We start from the raw sequence: 17292 nt of genomic DNA on the forward strand, positions 1-17292 counted from the left end.
TCACTGAATGGAGGAGTTAAGACCCAATCAAAACGGAAAGGTGTTTATTGCTGCAGCTGGTCATTAAATTATTTCTATAAAGCTTAAACACTGGGTTTTATTGTTTTTATTGCAGATCCGCTCCTATAAAAAATACATTTAAACTTCCCTTTTTAGATTTTGTGGTTAGTTTCTTGTGCTTCTGTTAACCAAACAAAACCAAACCCAAAGAAACAGCATGTTATTCTGTTATCAGTGATAATACAAACCAGAAAGATAGAAAAAACATGTCACCTTAAATTCTAATACGTGTACCTTTTATCTATGGGAAAAACCCCATGAATTATGGCAGTAACACAAAATAATCATGATATGAGTTTATTTTTCTTTGGGTGGGAATTCCTTTCATTCAGTTGATTAAAAAAAAATATTTCTTGGTATATGGAGGTCCTTAAGAAGATTCTCAAGTACCCTTAAGACACCTGTACATGAAGTCCTTTTAATGAAGCATTTGTCATTTTGGATAGACACCTTGGCTGGTAGAAAAGGAATGAAAGAAACTTTGTTGCATTTAATCCTTCAAATGACTGTACTAAAGGAAACATCTGCAAAGAAATATCCACAGGACAGCCATCCTCTTTACTGCATTATCAAAGGATTTGTTGTCTTGATTGCTTCAGTGAGGTATTTTTAGCAGATTCAGGTGCTTTGTGGGATTATCTGTTTATACCAAGAGGACACATGGATGCTCACAATTTTGATAAGAAGCAAAATCTATGGACTTCCCCAAGAGAAATATTGAATCCCAAATTTCATCACCCTTGGACTGATTACCGTGATGAATGTCATAGAATTGCCACATGGGAAATAAAACCATAGAATGAGTTTGGGTGACATCTTACAGAAGCAAACCTGTAGCTTGAATGTTTTCTGAAGAAAATGAACAGGGTATAAAGGGCATATTGAACTAATATAAGATACTTACTACATATCAATTTTGAAAAAACTCTTGCTAACTGCTTTAAATGGCAGAGCCAACACTTTCTGGCAATTGGGGCTGACAAAATCATGTTTCTTGGAATGAGTCAAAAATATTGAGGCAAAAGCTCACACCCTTTTTCCTGGTGCTAGGGCAAAGACCAGAACTCTTGTGACATATGCACAGAGATGTTAGCAGACAAAGTTCAGAGTTTAAATATATCTGGCTGCAAACAAATCAACAGCAGAACACATCCTCTTCAGAAGCGGAATCAAATACTATCAAGACTTATTCAAAACCTTTTTAATGTGCTACATGCTTCCACTTAGCACATCAATCAAGAGGAATTAATTCCTGACAAATTCATCTGCAATGACTTGTATGCTTTCTCTACAGTATTAAATCCATAATTTCTTTCCTTGGTATCTGAATGCAATTTGTTCTCAGTTGCAGCTAGAATTTAGAAAAAATATCCTTGATACTAACCTTCTAGAAATAGCTTTGTTACTTTGATTCATAAACAGTTTTTAAGTGTAGTAAACATACACATTAATCAGAATTAAAAGCTAGCACAGTTCATGGTTTGAGATTTTGAGGAAAAAAATATTCTCAAGCCATCAGATTTCAGGGTGGAAATGGACAGTAATCTAACATTAGGAAAAGAGAAGTCAGCAAAGCTCTTCCATATTGCAAAAAGCATGATTTTTAGCCTTTTGGAAACATTTTTTTTGAGTATGAGGGAAAAGTTATATATTGGACATCATATTGCTTATGGGAAAAATAGAGTGGATTAAGCCACACCTGGTTGAAAATGGAAAAACTGTATTTGAAATGTCTGCAGAGCTCATTAGTACCTTGATACTGAATGATTCAAAGCTATCTTTGGCTTTGACTCAAGATGCTGTCCGAAGCATGGCAGCACAATAACAATCAAAAAAGCTCCACAGATGTATACTAGAAAATGATAGTGCTTCATTAATTACCAAAGTAAAAACTTGCTAAATAGAGGCCCATTTTAGAAAATAAAAAAGAAACAGACTGTTAAAACCAGATGGGAAATAGACTGTAGTGGCCATTCATTACCTTTACATTTGCAACCAAGAGTGAGATTGCCAGAACAGTTTGTTCATTTGTATAAGGAATTCTATGCTTAAATCACTGCATTCAGTTTTATTGAAAGTTCTTTATGATACATAGAGCATTTGAAAAAAAAAAAAAAAAACCTGAGTCAATGATGCATAATCTAGGTGAAGACTTTCGTCAGCTTTATAGCAAGATAGCAATGGATTGATAATTGGTGCCTATGTGCAATACTTAGAACACTACATAGCTACTTGAACTTCTACTCACTGTAAAAGATAATGCCAAAAGCTTTACAATGCTGACCAGCAACACTGCTTTCTTCCTCATCATCTGCTTGTAAAAATCATATTCAAAGTTTAAGCTTTAGAAGTTCATAGTGCAATAGGTAGTGGGTGTGAGAGGGTGTGTGTGGGGAGGGAGTGGGGTGTGTAGAAGTCCATTAGAAAAATAACAGAAAAACATTTGACTGCCATAGGCCTGGAAACTGAAAATTTTACCACCCAATACTTTCCTTTATACTGCAAAAATCCATGACATAAGGGACAGCTCTTTGGTTTCTCAACATAGGTATGGTAACAAGACAGGCCAGAGGAATTATACCCTAGTTATGTCTTTTAAACTGAACCATTAATGAATTGCTTTCTGATAGCCTCTTAATTGCACTCTGCCTCTAAAAGCCCATAGACTGCTTCAAAACAAATTTTCTAGGTTTATTTTACTCACAGAGTACATCTCTATTTTTAACAGACATCATTAAAAAATGAACTGAGTTGACTGGATGATTTTTGTAAACTACCTCTAGAACTGTACATTGAGACAGAGAATGGCTGTTAATTTTCCCTTGTACCATTAAGGTCCTTTAATATGTTTTGATGTCTTCAATGATTTATTCCTATATTTGGGGAAAAAAATAGACCTTGAACCTACTTTAGTCTACTGTATGTCAAAGTTAAACTATACAATATACTAATGAGAAGAAAATTGGCAAATCTCTAAGCCTATAATCTCCTATATGTTCAAAGTTTTCCGTAAACACTTTTAGCCCATTTGACTGCTCAGAATCATATTCTTCCCTCATGAAAGACTGCTTACAGTCAGAAAATACTGCCATGAACCTCAGTACATGTGTTTTAATCATCTAACTCACACCTGAAGAGATATTAGTTAAAGTAAATCTAATAACAGCTTCTACAGTTGGAAGAATATGCGGGCTACTTACACCAAGTACTCTGAGACACTGAAGAGGGCCTTTTCTTGGTTTGAAAGGCAGGTGTCTGCCAAGGAAGGAGGGAACCTTCCTTGGAATGCAAAATATGACCTGCTCCCCTCCTTTGAAATTATAGGGCTTTCAGGCCTCATGTATCGGAATATATCTATAATACCGGAAATGTGCATACAACATTGGAAAAGGAATAACAGTTCTTTACTAGAATATATCTGTATAACAAGGCAGACAAACAGCCACAAGGGCAGCAGCAGGAGCAGCACCACAAGCCCAGTGACGCCTTCTCTGGGCCGCAGGCACTTTCCCCTCCGGTGCAGTTCCGGGCACAGCCGGCAGGGGGCGCTGGTGGCTCCCGGCCAGGCAGGGCGGGTGCGATGATTCCCCCGCGCCGGCAGGGGGCGCTGTGGCGCGGGCCCGGCCGCCTCTCCCCACACGGGCAATGGCCGCGCTGCCGGCGGGAGAGACAGAGCGGGGCTTCAAACACACAAACTCATGGGGGGCAGCTGGTCTTGGTGCTTCTCCAGATGGTGAAATGGGCTGTAACAGGAACCTCAGAGCCACAGGCTGGAATGGCAGAGGCAAGCAGACCCCGGGATAGCAAACAAAATGTAGCAGAAACTTCACAGCCATAGCAGGAACCAGGGGATATCCAGGCGGGCAGGGGGTGTTAGGTTAAAGTGTAGCCAAAAACCTGAAGCAGTGGCAGAAAGGAGCAGGGCTGGACAGCAGAAGCTGGGCTCCCCCAAACAGCCGGGAGATGCTCCCTCAGAATAGGAGGGGAGAGCACCTGAGGAGATGGTGAGGGTCCTTTCCAGTGAGACCAGGTGTTGGAAAAAAAAAAAGGTCCCAGTTCAATGGCTGCTCTTACAAGCAAAGGCTCACCCACTGTAAGGAAGAAGGGCTGGACTCCCTGATGGCAGTGAATTCTCCCTGTGGCAGCAGCACCTTGACCATTCCCCTCTGATCCTGAGAGCGAGGGAGAGGGAGGAGATGAGTCCAGCCTGTCACCCCTCAGCCAAAATCTCACAGCATCTCTGCCCTTCCCAAGAGAAAGCCCCCCAGCTAAGAGGGCAGCCAACTGCACCCTTCCCCCAGCCACATCCTTTGTCTCTGAGTATTGGTCATTCCCATCTCTTAGGCAGTAAATGGGAGAAAATTCCCTGAGAGAAAGAAAAGGGGGGGGAAAAAAAAGGAAAATCCTAACCTCCAACAGTCCTTGTCTTGTTCTTGTTGTATTAATATTCATAAAACATTATCATTAATATATCACTCTCAGCTTTTGCTGTTAGAATCTGCGTTCCAGTTTTGTGATAGGGCCTAACATAGAAAACAGTTCAATTTCCCTCGATATAGGACCTAAAAGCTGTAATTCTATCTTGTAGATTTTCTTCTTTCTGGAAAAGAGAGTTTCATGGGAAAATACAAACATATATTTCCTCAGTCCAATATTTGTAATTACACAATTTTTGTGCTTTCATTATGAAAAAATGAGTTAAACAATACTAAGACATTTAATTCAGATTTACTCCTGGGAAGCTACATATTTAACAAAGGTAGCAAGTTAGCCGAGCTAAGGTCTTGTGTAAGGCTAAACAGAGTTAATTAACCAATTTCTGCCAAAACAAATTTTGAATGCTTTCTTCTCCACCTCATTGTGGTTTATCCTTCTAGACTCGGGCCATTCTTATGGATATAGCCAAAACTACCATACCAACCCAAATAAAAGGTGACTTCAAATATAAGGCCACCCTCATTTTTCAAAGGCTACATAGAAAAATCAGCAAAATTTATCAATAAAAAAAATTCTCCCCGGAAACTTCTTAGATCACCTTCTCCTGCCTCAGCTTCCAAAGTCCTTTCTCTTCATGGTCAGCTTTCCAGGCATGCTGTTAATTGTGCTCTTCACATGCAGGGCCTGGACCAACCACATCAGTTATACATGTCCACAGCTGGATCTGCACTTTGGCAGAGCAAACAGACAAGGAAGGTAAACAGGTGGACTAATTCCAAGCCCTACAAACAACATAGCAGACTACCAACATCTACCTTTCTTCAAAACCTTGAACTGAGCCCAAAACCTGGGCTGCTCCCTGCACTACCACTGCCTGTGCGAGGCTGGGAAATCCAGAAGGCTCTTGTATAAATGGAGTTTTAAAGGAGGCCAGGCGGTGAACTCACAGAATCACAGAATATTCTTAGTTGAAGGGACCCACAAGTCTCCAGCTGTTAAGTGACTGGCCAATACAGGGATGGAACCCACAGAACACAACCTTAGTGTGATAAGCACCATGTTACAACCAGCTGGGTTAATCTCACTGAACTCATGCCTTATCAATACAGGAGTAATTTGTGGGACTTTTTACCTTTAGTTTTGCCTTTCAAGCAAGCTTCATAGAAATGTAATGGAGTACCACTAAAAGTAGTACTTCTACATTTTGCCAAGCATGGAAAATGTTTTTCTTTCTTTTACTCCCCACCCTGCCCCCTCCCAAAGTATATTTAAGCAAGCATGGTATTATATCACTCCATGAATCTGTCACTTCCAGATTCAAGCTTTTAATCTTTGAGTTAAGTCCATGATAATTCTTTCATTACTTACTCATTTGTTGTTTCCTTCATTTTCCTTCAGAGCTATGACTGTTGTTTAAATTTTCATAAATGCCATGGTCATATCCTAGCTAAGGGAATATAAGAACAATTCTTCACTTACTACCCATGTATTAACTACCAAGGTGAACTGACCTACAAAGACTACTAAGAAGCTTGCAAAATTAAATCCTCCAGCTTTGGAAATAACGGAAGTCGGTTTACAGACAAGCATATAAACTTATAAAAACTTTGTACAACACTATTTACCTCCTTATTACCAGTGCCAGCTAAAATATGAAGATAAATTCAAGACATTGCAATGATCCTCCACATTCTAAGAATTCACTGAATGTCTGTCAGGTATTCTGTTTATTGTGCCCCACTTCTTTAGGATAATTGGCTGAAAATAATAAAGTATACACTTATTATTTTCAAAGTAAAGCTAATATCATATTTTGTGATCAAAATTTTCTAGGAAATACAAGATAAGAAGTGAGGAAATGTCACCTATGGAATATAAAAATCAGCTGAACTCTGAGTGAATTTTGTGATTGTGAGGAAGCAAATAATTATTTTAGATAATGCTATTTGCATATAAAGGGAAAACTTTCCACAAAGAACAAAGATTGCTTGTTCATGAGCTTCCATAAAGATCCTGATCATGCAAAAGCCATCTCCTTTTACAGACAGGTGGGCTAATGCCCAGCAAACAGCAGAGAGGGGTAAACATTTTAGTTTTGGTATATGAACAATGTTAGTGATTTCTCAGATAGCATCTCAGAAATTTAATGTCTACAGTGTGGCCTGGAAATGAGCTGTAATGAACAGTACTGAATAATTTCATCTTCAAATGCAGCAAGAACAAAGCCTAATAATTATCTACAACAGCTTAAACTGAGAAAACCACAAATGAATTTGCCTTTTGAAAGTCAGGGATAAGGCTAAGAAAAGCTGCAGCCAAAGGCTAAAAGAGTTAACTTAGGTCTCCCAATGTCAGACTCCTGCTTTCTAAGCACTGGCTCAGAGGTTTCTGATTCAAGTTGATGGCAGAAAAGCCATCATGCCTTTATCGGACGTTAGTGTTTATAGAAGCAATACAAATCAGGATTTTGTTAAATGTATATATTATGCCAGATCAAACTATAAATTGAACCATCTGTGTCCAAGTTAATCTCAGATACAGCAAGGAGATTATTTGAATTGCATGTTTCCTTTTGTGACCTTTTTAGATGAGGCTTTGTTTGAAAGGGGGAAGGGATAATTTTCTTAACTTTTTATTCCTAAGAAACGATGCCAATAGTCCAGTCTAACAGCAATATCTTTTAAAATCACCCAGCTGAATAGCAAAAATCCTTTAGTAATTTCCCAGTATTGTTACACAGGGAGCTCTAAAAAATAAACTATAGTCATATAAATAGAGGCATGTAGTTTTAAGCATGCTACAAGCCATTCATGACATAAGTATTCAATTAAAACTACTTTTATGAGCAATAATCACATTCTGAAAAGGCAAACAGTTGAACAGTTTGCGGATATAGCCATAATGCCTGCAAAATTAACTTTTAAAAAAAGCAGGTAAACAAAGTTCCGTCTCTCTGCTACTAAAATAAAAGATTTTTAAGTTCTTTAGCTCCTGCCTCCAGGACACAAGGGGCAGGAAGGAAAATTAAGAATTATTTTTTTTATTATTTCAAAAATAAGGAAAATATTTGCCTTTATGCATTAATATTATCAAAAAGAAATCTCAATTTAACTGAAACTATGATTACAGTAAACAAATTTCAGCTGCAGAAGTAATAGAACAGCTGTAATTTCCAACAGCAGAAATCTGGTTAACTGGCAACAGCATAGCACTTTAAAGAAATAAGACTGAAACTTTTTGCTTTACAGGTCACCTCATACTTACTCTTGAGTCTCAAGTAATTTAGGATAAAATTTCATGGTATCTACCTCCCCTCTAGAAGTACATGTTGGTTTAAGACCCACTCATATCCATGGAAGCCATTTTCAATATGCTCACAAAATAGCCAACAAAGTTTGCAAGGAACACCTCCTCCCCCATTCTCCTGACTCTCCCCTTTAATCTCTTTGTTTTGAATGCTATTTCATTCTCAGCTCCTAACCCACTATCATGCACTATCATGCAAACCCTGATTACCTATTGTAATTTGTCAAAAATAGAATGAAGTCAAGGCTGAAAAGGGCTTACATAATATAGGGATGATGATCAATATTTAATGAGATGAATTGATAGGAGTGATATAGGGATTTTTTTAAAAAAAAAAAATCTGGACCACAGTATAAGCATATTTTACAACATGCACAAAATATGTACAGCATACAATATGAACCAGAATCAAGTCCTCTGAAATCCACTTGCTTAAGATGACCATGAAGGGCCAGCCCCTTATTTGTTAAAAAACATTTTCTACTTTTTAATATCATACATAGCATGATCTGTGGTATGTATCACACCTGCCAACAAAGCTGCACTTGGTATTGCTGTGCCATTAAATAAAGCTACTTGAGGCCACCGTTAGCACTCCGTTCTTTGGCAAATAGTGATGAATAAAATATTGATTAGATTTTATCCCTAAATTTATTTCATAAATTTTTCACTCTTCAGAGACCAACAGATATAGAAACATAGTTTCAGGCACAAAAAAAGCATAAATAGATCAATTCAGTCTTTACAATTGACTTGAGGTGGGACACCTAGCAGCCTTGGGGCTTTAACAAAAGTTTATTATTTACTTGCACAGAGTTTAGACAGTAAAGCTGGATCTTTTCTGGGTCCTTGGATCACTTTTAAATGTGGCTTCTCTTTCTCATCTGTTCAACAGTGATCACCTATATCCATCAATCCATCTTTCCTAGGCAATTTTAAAACTGCAAAGTGAAAATTAGGTGGTCTCTTGTTTTATCACAGGTCCTTCCACATAGAGACAATAATATAAAATCAGTGGAAACTATTAGGAGAATGAGGTATTCTTTCCTTAAATATATAATCAAGCACAAAGACAATAAAATTACAGTGGATACCATTTTCCTTTAGTCTTGAAATACAGTAAATATCAGTTCAACCTGACAGCATATCTGATGTTTCATACTTACCAATCCTGTTGTTTTCCTGCCCTACACCTCACCACTACTATTTCAGCAATTAAGACTAAACACATTTTTGTGACAAGTAGGTGATCAGATGTCCTTCACTGACACAGCTGGAGCCTTCACCCAACCCATTTGATACTGGTAGTGCTAATGAAACAAGTGTCAAGCCCATAGGTGACAACACATTCTGGTCAAATCTGTACCATCGCAGCAAAATAAATTAAAATTTCTTCTGAACAAAAATGGAGCATGGTATGCTATCAAAGATTTAAGGCTTAAGGAATAAGGTCAGCAAGTGGCAAAATGCCCAAAACTAGTTACTGACCAGTAGCTCCCTCCACTTACTTCAAAGAGACAACATCTTTATATTGTTCCATTTAGTCCCTTTGAAAGGAAAACCACAAAATGGCTGCCTTTGAGAATAAAAGCATCCTCACTGCACGCTAGAATGAAACACTTAAGAAGTCTTACTGTCACTTCTTTTGCCAATGGCTTTTTTGTCCGAAAAAAAAATTCCAAAGGTTTTAACTCAAAGCAGTTTTAGTCTCTAGCAGGATTTGTAACTGTACATATAATTAACCTCAAGAGGCTCAGAACACTCTGTGGTCCACAGTGGCTAAAAGCAGAAGACATGCCACAATCAAACTACGAAAGCACATGTGATGCTGGCTGAAGAAGAAACACAGCAAAGCATCAAGAACACACTGACCTTGGGTACTGTCTGTTGAGAGATAGTGGGAAGGATGAAGGCTGCATTTGCCTGCACAATGCATGAGGGAATGCAGTAGCATGTATTTAACCTATCCTCCCTCTATTGCAGGACAGTTTGTATTCCCCTGCTAGCCATAATTTGCTCCAACTCCAAACTGTCTTTCCAATGAAGTACAGTCCTGAAAGCAAAAAAAAAAAAAATTTAAAAAAAAAAAATCTCAGTCGTCTTAATTTGAGCTGTTTCTGAAATTTCAAAAAATGTAATCATTACCCCTTCAAAATTAGATGCATTTCCTGCTTCTACTAAAACAAGAAAGATCATTCCCAGAATACTATAAGAACAGTTGTTAAAGCACAATCAGAAGAAAAGGTCAGATGCTTTACAAGAAAGTACATTATGAAATTTCCAGTCTGATTTTCCAAACTTTGTAGAATCCAAACATTTTCTAACATAATCCAAACTTTTAATAATAATAAAATAACAATACTTAACCCCCTTTTGGGAGTTGAATACATTCTCTACAGTATTCCAGCAAATAATAAAAATAGAAGCTGGTTATTCCCAGTTTTGATCTTGAGTCTGAATCAGATAAAATTAAATTTTACATTTTAACAGATATTTCTGGGTTTCTTCAGGTGAATATACTGATAAACAGTTTAGAGATTACATGGCAGAATATCAGTAATTTTGCATGTGCCCAGTTTTGTGATCTTATTTTAGCTGAACACTGTTTTGTGTGTATTGCTTTGCAGATTTAATGTCATTTCAGCATTTTTCAGGTTTTGGATATCTACATTAAAAAACCTACACTGCACAAGAGAGTGGAAGACAAAACAAACCACAAAATTTCTAATTTTTCATGGAGACAGACAAATTCAACATCCTGTACAGTGATCTGCATGTGATTTCTCTCAGCCCTGGCTCTGTACTCTGCAAATTCCCGTCATTGTTACAATCCCAGTATCAGGACCAGGCTATTGGGTGTGAGTCTGTGACCCAACTACCTTTACTCCATACAGTCAAGAAAAGCCCCACATGCTCTCCTTTGCTGCCTTCAAAGCACCACAGGAGGGTGGGGAGCACACTACCACCTTGCAGATAACCTCCTGTTTTCCAGAAGATAGTAGCTTTTTGCCTTGTTAGACGAGTTTGGCAAAAATGCATAGAGCTCTGAGGTTTATTGGGGTTGCACAGCTTGAAAGAGCCATCTGACGTGTATAACAAACATTGAACAGGCAGAGGCCCAGCAACAGGTTACTATGGTGCAGGAAGAGAGGAGGATTACATGGTATTTATTTGGAGGAGGGAACAGGGTGGGGAAATCATGTTTCATTACAAGTATGTTGTTCAAATTAGCCAACTACCTTCTTCATTCAACCAATTCCTTGTTGAACACTGGCTCATAAAATAAAGCACTCCTCCTTTATATTTCTCTATTTATGACACAGATGAGGATAGTTGGAGATTTTGAGGGGGAGAAAAAAAAGGAAAGAAATCTTAACCAAAATGTGACCTTAGCAGATGCGATTCAAGCTGATTTCCACTACATTAGCCTACGGATGCTTATGCAACTGCATAGCACAGCAACTGAGAGACAAAACAATGGAAGTTTTAAAGCTTTATTTATTGCTCATTCCCAAAACATTCAATCGCCATCATGCTTCAACTGCCAAATCTAAATTAGAGAGTTAAAAAAAAAAAAAAATGTACTCTTCAGGGGAACATTAGAGCTCTATAGAGAGGTGCAAGCTCAAGGAGATGGAGTATCTGGCTAGAGACCAACTCGCCTATAAGTCCAGACCAAGTGGACCCATATGGATAACTTTTAGAAAATTGTAAGTGGTTACAAGTAGAAAGATTCCCTCCCTTCCGTGTTCATCCTCCTTTTTTTGGCATTAGTAATTAAGCTGCATTTACTGCTATTAGCAGATTACAGAAACTTCCACCACAATCTAAACAATTTTCATATAATCTAATCACTTCCTTATTTATTCATGTTTACTCACTATTTCCCTCCTCTTTCAGTGATTGCTGTGTAATATTACAAAGCATAACAAAAGCTGATTTGCTACTAATTAAGTACACTGGGGCAATATATTAAGCTCCTTTTCCAAAAACACAAGGAAAATACATTAAATCTCAGTCTAAAGGTTTAAAGCAATTAGTAAAGTAAAAGGTCAAAAAGATTACCACTGAAGTATTTTTATGCTATGTCTAAAAATTACTAAAAACATTTAATAATTTGCACTTTTGCTAACATAATTATTCTATACAGTATTTGGCAACTAAGTTTCAAATCTGTGCTAGTGATCAATAATACACTTATACTCTCACAAAAAAATTGGCAGGAGCCACACATTTGTAATTTGTGCAGCTTTCTTTCCCTCTATTTTCTTACTCAGTATGCAACTGTGCACTGCTTCCTTTCTTTTCTCTTATCCAGCTAGTGAGCACATGCAGGACATTGTTCAAACTGTTAATACCAAAATCTCATAGAGTACCTTCCAAAAGCCGGGATTTATCATAGATATTCATTGTAGAGGAAATTGTTCATTTACTTTGGTTATAAATTTTCTCTTTTCCCATCAGTACTTTGCAGAGGAAATAAATTTTGGAATCAAATTATGTAAGACCATTTCATGCTCTCTGATCTATCTTTTGCATAAAATGAAAAGAAATCATTTCCTAAAAATGTTTGGTTCATAAAAATGAAAAAAAAAAAAAAACAACTAAGGAGAATGAGACAAAAATAAGTATTAAAAAATAATAATTAAAAAAACCACCTCACCAATTAATCACTTTTTAGTGAATTTGAAATGCTCACTTCAAGAAATTAGTATCTTCTTCTCTGGCAGAAATTTTATACTATAGTATTACATACATATATGAATAAATATGTAAGTATAAATTCTAAAAACACAACACAGAGATGAAGTACTGTATCTGTTTTTCAAAAAGAAAACTGTACTTCACAGAAGTTGTTCATCACAAAGAATAACATTATTGCATTCCGGTTGTTCATAATGTTAGTTAACACATGGAAAAAACACAGTGAAGACTAAGAATATTCTACCAGTGCTACCTGATGTGAGAAAACCCTAGAATCATGCTCAGCATTTATTTTACATTTCCTCCCATCACAACACAAAAATTTCTAAACTGATACATCTTCAGTTAGCATCTCATCATAAATTAACTTCAGTATGTTCTTTTTTATGTTAACAAACACACCTTTTTACCTTTTGGGATGCACTGTTAAGTGAATTTCCTAATGTCAAACAGTGTGTCACACTCAAAACTGAATTGGAACCCATAATATTCCTCAACAGATTTATGCTTAATCCCTCAGATGCCACAATCCCCTACACAGCATGCAGTAAAGATCTGTCTGCATGGCTAAGCTGGAAAATAAACCCCTCAAGAAAGGAAAATAGTAAGATAGACAGGAGAAGAAAAGGGAGCAGGATGCAAACCCAGTGGAAGCTGCACTATGATTCAAATTGAGGTATGTTCTCCTCTCTTTCCCCTAAAAGAGTGTTACTTATAAAAACATTGCACAGACATATGTATTAGGATGAAGTCCTGGTTATCATTTATGCATTTAAAATTATTAAACCATGCAGGCAAAAGGAGCAAAGCAAAAATAGAACAAACAGGGCAACCCCCATGACACATCCTGATCACGATGGATGAACAATGAACTGAATACTTCCAGCTGGACAGGAGCATCATCTCCGCACTGTGTGATGTATTAGCGAAAAGCCAAGCAGAGGTTTCTCATTTCAGTCCAGATTTAGTCAGTCAACTCCACTCTTTGAGAAAGTGGTTTTCATAGGAAAGCAGATTTGAAAGTCTGAATTCAAATATAGTAAAAGAATAAAACAAAATGTAAAAAACCAGTTCAAAGTCAATCACTGCTTGACAGAGTTGTCACAACACACTCTCACTCTCCATTTTCTTAATGACATGAACCAAGAACACAATTCTCTGCTGAATAGTTTTGATTCACTTGCATAGTGCTTGCATTTTCTTTATCAAACAGAAAGGTATACTATAAAGTTGAGTGAGGCTTGGGTATTTTTATTCCCCAATCACTCTTTCTGCCAATTTTTTTATACTCTCTTGTTTTGCTTCAAGCTTCAGATGCAAGAAAACTTAAAAATAAATGGGAAACCCCAAAATGAAATCACCATGTTTTACTACATTAACAATCAATTGGTGATACTTGGCACAATTCTAGTTCACAGCAGTTTATCCTTGTTGGTTTAAATACTGGTCACATTGTAGAAAAAAATCCAAACACACCAAAACAAAACAAAACCAAAAAACCCACACCAGCAAAAAAAATTTTGAAATATCCTGTACCTTCCCAGTATCTTTAAACTGCAGAAAAAATTATGCAATATTTTACTATGACATAAGAGATACCATTTTTTATTCTAATTACCATACAAATGATGTAAAGCCAGTTCAGTGCCCCACTGCTTTTATTTCCTGTACATAGGGATACTGACACTCTTCAGTAGATTCAGGATACTGAATCTCTTCAGCAAAAAAGCTTTGAGATCCACTTATAAGAAATTCTAAGGAATGGATAAATTATAGAGTTGATTATTTAATTTTAATGTATATACTTATAAAACATAGATATAAAAACAGTCAAGTGGGAAACTAAAATATTTGATCACTAGAAAAGTTAGTAAACTACGTACTTTCAACTTTGTCCTTGAAATTGTCTACAGTAACTGCCCATATTTTTGGTTACTTAGCAATAACTGTATGACTTCTCGATATAACTTCATCTTGGAAGCTTTAAAACTTTGTTTTCTGAGTTCACAACCATGACCAAGAAGAAGGTGCTCTTAAATTTAAGAGTGACACAGTTGCAGTACAAAGTAATTTTTCCTTCTTTTAGTGACTTTTGTACATCCCTTTCAAGATACAAGAAAACAGTGTCAAACTCCTCAGCGGGGAAAGTGAGATGCTGAGTACAAGCACCCATTCTGCTCTCACCACCAGCTGGGACAACTGCACTTCCCATGCAGTAAGTGTTATCCAATGGCACTGACCAGCATCAGCAATTCCCTTATCTTTCATAATTGCTCTTTAATAACTGTAATCTGAATACCAACTAGGCAAAGAAAATTGAAATATTTCTTACTGTCTGTATGTCAAGAGCAGAAAAATGGTGGAGGGAGCTGCAACTTTTGGAACTGTAGATAAAACATGTCCTATTACAAGAGTATTATACTTTACTATAAGCATTTCTCTCTTTTTAAATTTTTTATTCCAGTAGCAAGGATCTTAAGGGCAACACATTGTCCACAGGGAGCATTTGCCCCAAAGCATCTTTTGTCTGAACATGTCTGTCTTTTAATCTGCAACACTGTGGTCTAATTTGAAAAACAGGATGCTGTCAGCTCTTACTGACTTTAGCAGGGACTGCCAGTGTATTTTCCTCAAACTAATTTTATTAGATCATCTAATAAAACCATCATCTTTCCCTCTGAAGCTTATCTCTGAAAGTGAAGTACTCAGCCTCTTTCAGATGCCTTTGAACTACTTTAACTCATTTAGATGAACACTTTTTGCTCTTCCACAGACTATCTACCACCTGATTCTTCTAAACTTCAGGGACAAATGTATATGATGAGGTATTTTTAACCAAGCACTTGGGACTTATAACAGTTCATGTTTCCTCCTGTACACCTTAACTTTTTATTGATCCTTTTCTCCAGTTTGTCCAGAGAGGGATAGTATAACCTTGGACAGATACTCAAATGAGACACTAGAAGCAACATTCAGCTGTGTAGGAGAACATGTAAGGCTTCTACATCAAGTCTTACTCTTCTTGGAAAGGTGACACAATAGCAATCAATTTTTTAAAGAAATTATCATAGCTTCATTAACACATTAACAATTAACATTGTATATTCTTATACTCAGCAGCAAAGGAAAGAAATTCTGCTATAGCACCTATCAAGTCCTAACAACAAAAGGCAAATAGAGAAATTTATGTTCATATATATACAGAGATATGTAGACATATATAAACACTCATATATATGTACACATAATAAATATATAAAAAGTAAGCAGTAGTAATTGCTGTTCCCAGGATGAACATGGGGGAAAAAAATGAAATATAAGAAGAAGTAACAACTTCCCCACAAAAATGCCTTTCTATGGCTTTCACATTACTTAGATCCATCTGTCAAAGCATATTCTGCAATAGGTTGTGTAACTGACACTTCAGAAATTATGGCTCTGATTCAGGAAAAAATTAGTCCATCCTTCTCCAGTTAAATGTTTAAGTATTTCAAGTACATGCCGAAAGTCCTGTTGAAGTTATGGACTCACCCAAGCAGTTTTCTTAAATGGAAAATGTTGACTTGAGTGAAGCTTATATGAACACATTTACTTTTATGAATTAATGTCCTCCCTCATCTAAAAACATGAGCATGAATAACACACAAGACTGGGCATCAGTGATGACAATACAACAAGTGTCAGAAGAAACAGGGGAGATTTATCTTGATAATCTGCAACCAATGCCAAAAGTGACAGGATGCAGGACTTCACATAAATGTAACAGAAATTAGACAATGTCTAAGGTACCAATGACTTCAACACCCAAAATGTGACAGAGAGGGAATGTCCACAGTGAAGTTCCCAGTGCAGTTAAACATATCCTATCTTTAAATTATCTCAGGCAAAAAGAGTACCTGACCAGGGTGTATGGTGCCTCTACAATTTGTTTAATTCAAGATGGAACTGGCATACTTTGAAATTGCTTCCTCAAAGCTGAAACCCAAGTATTAACGAGTGGGTAAACATTGAGTTGACAGCTGTGGGACTGTATTATATATGCCACCAATGTAAGGATCTATTGTCAGAGCAACACCTTTCACATTTAAAATGCACTACACAGCAGCAATGAAGATTCACAAGTATCAAGTTCAAAGTGAAAAAATTCTTGAGTTACCCTTTAGACAAAATATAGTGCATGTGAAGGAAAGGGAAAAGGCCACAGCAAAACAAGGCCCATTTCATGACTTGGAATCTGTGCCAAAAGCTAATTTAAATGGGGAGTCACAACATAAGCAGTGGACCCTAATTTTTTTTTTTTTATATGGCAGCCTTGGAGCTGCCTGTTCCAAGGATGCCAGATTCAGCATGTCATTAAATCTCCAATGAAAAGCTCACAAGAGAAGAGAAAATGACAAAAATCCACACTGGTGCCTGAAAAATTTATGTCTTCTTTAAAACCATAATTTAAGTTTAGTTAACTTGCATTTCTTAATAAAATTTTTAAAAAAGAACAAGTTTGTTATTTGTCTCTTTATTCCAACCACCAAAAAAACCAATACGTACGATAATAATAAATTAAACTATAAGCAAACCCATTTAATGGACTTACTTTTAGTCAAATATGAAGCAGCTTCAGTGCTTGAGAAAGAAAGTAAACTCCCTTTATTCAAAAATTTCCAAAATTCTGTGAAAAAAATTTTAGCATTCATCAGTGTGAACTCTTATCTTTGAAATATAATATTCAGACAGTGCCCACTTAGTAATTAGATCATAATAAGATCATATGTAGTGATATATACCAAT

At 36.7% G+C, this 17292-nt stretch overlaps 1 protein-coding gene across 5 annotated transcripts in view; it reads right to left on the reverse strand.

The window, feature by feature from the left end:
* Positions 1-17292, reverse strand: part of SUGCT (succinyl-CoA:glutarate-CoA transferase) — a 320759-nt gene that overhangs the window by 148673 nt on the left and 154794 nt on the right. The window contains exon 14 of one of the 5 annotated variants that reach the window (XM_058832255.1): positions 9146-9856. The exons of the other annotated variants lie outside the window; for them this stretch is intronic. Within the exon in view, the coding sequence (XP_058688238.1) occupies positions 9806-9856 (51 nt within the window). The 3' untranslated portion in view covers positions 9146-9805. Of the gene's footprint in view, positions 1-9145; positions 9857-17292 lie in introns of those variants that run through there. 5 annotated transcript variants of the gene reach the window in all.

Source organism: Poecile atricapillus, chromosome 2, assembly GCF_030490865.1.
Source record: "Poecile atricapillus isolate bPoeAtr1 chromosome 2, bPoeAtr1.hap1, whole genome shotgun sequence".
In the NCBI taxonomy this organism is placed as follows: Eukaryota; Metazoa; Chordata; class Aves; order Passeriformes; family Paridae; genus Poecile; species Poecile atricapillus.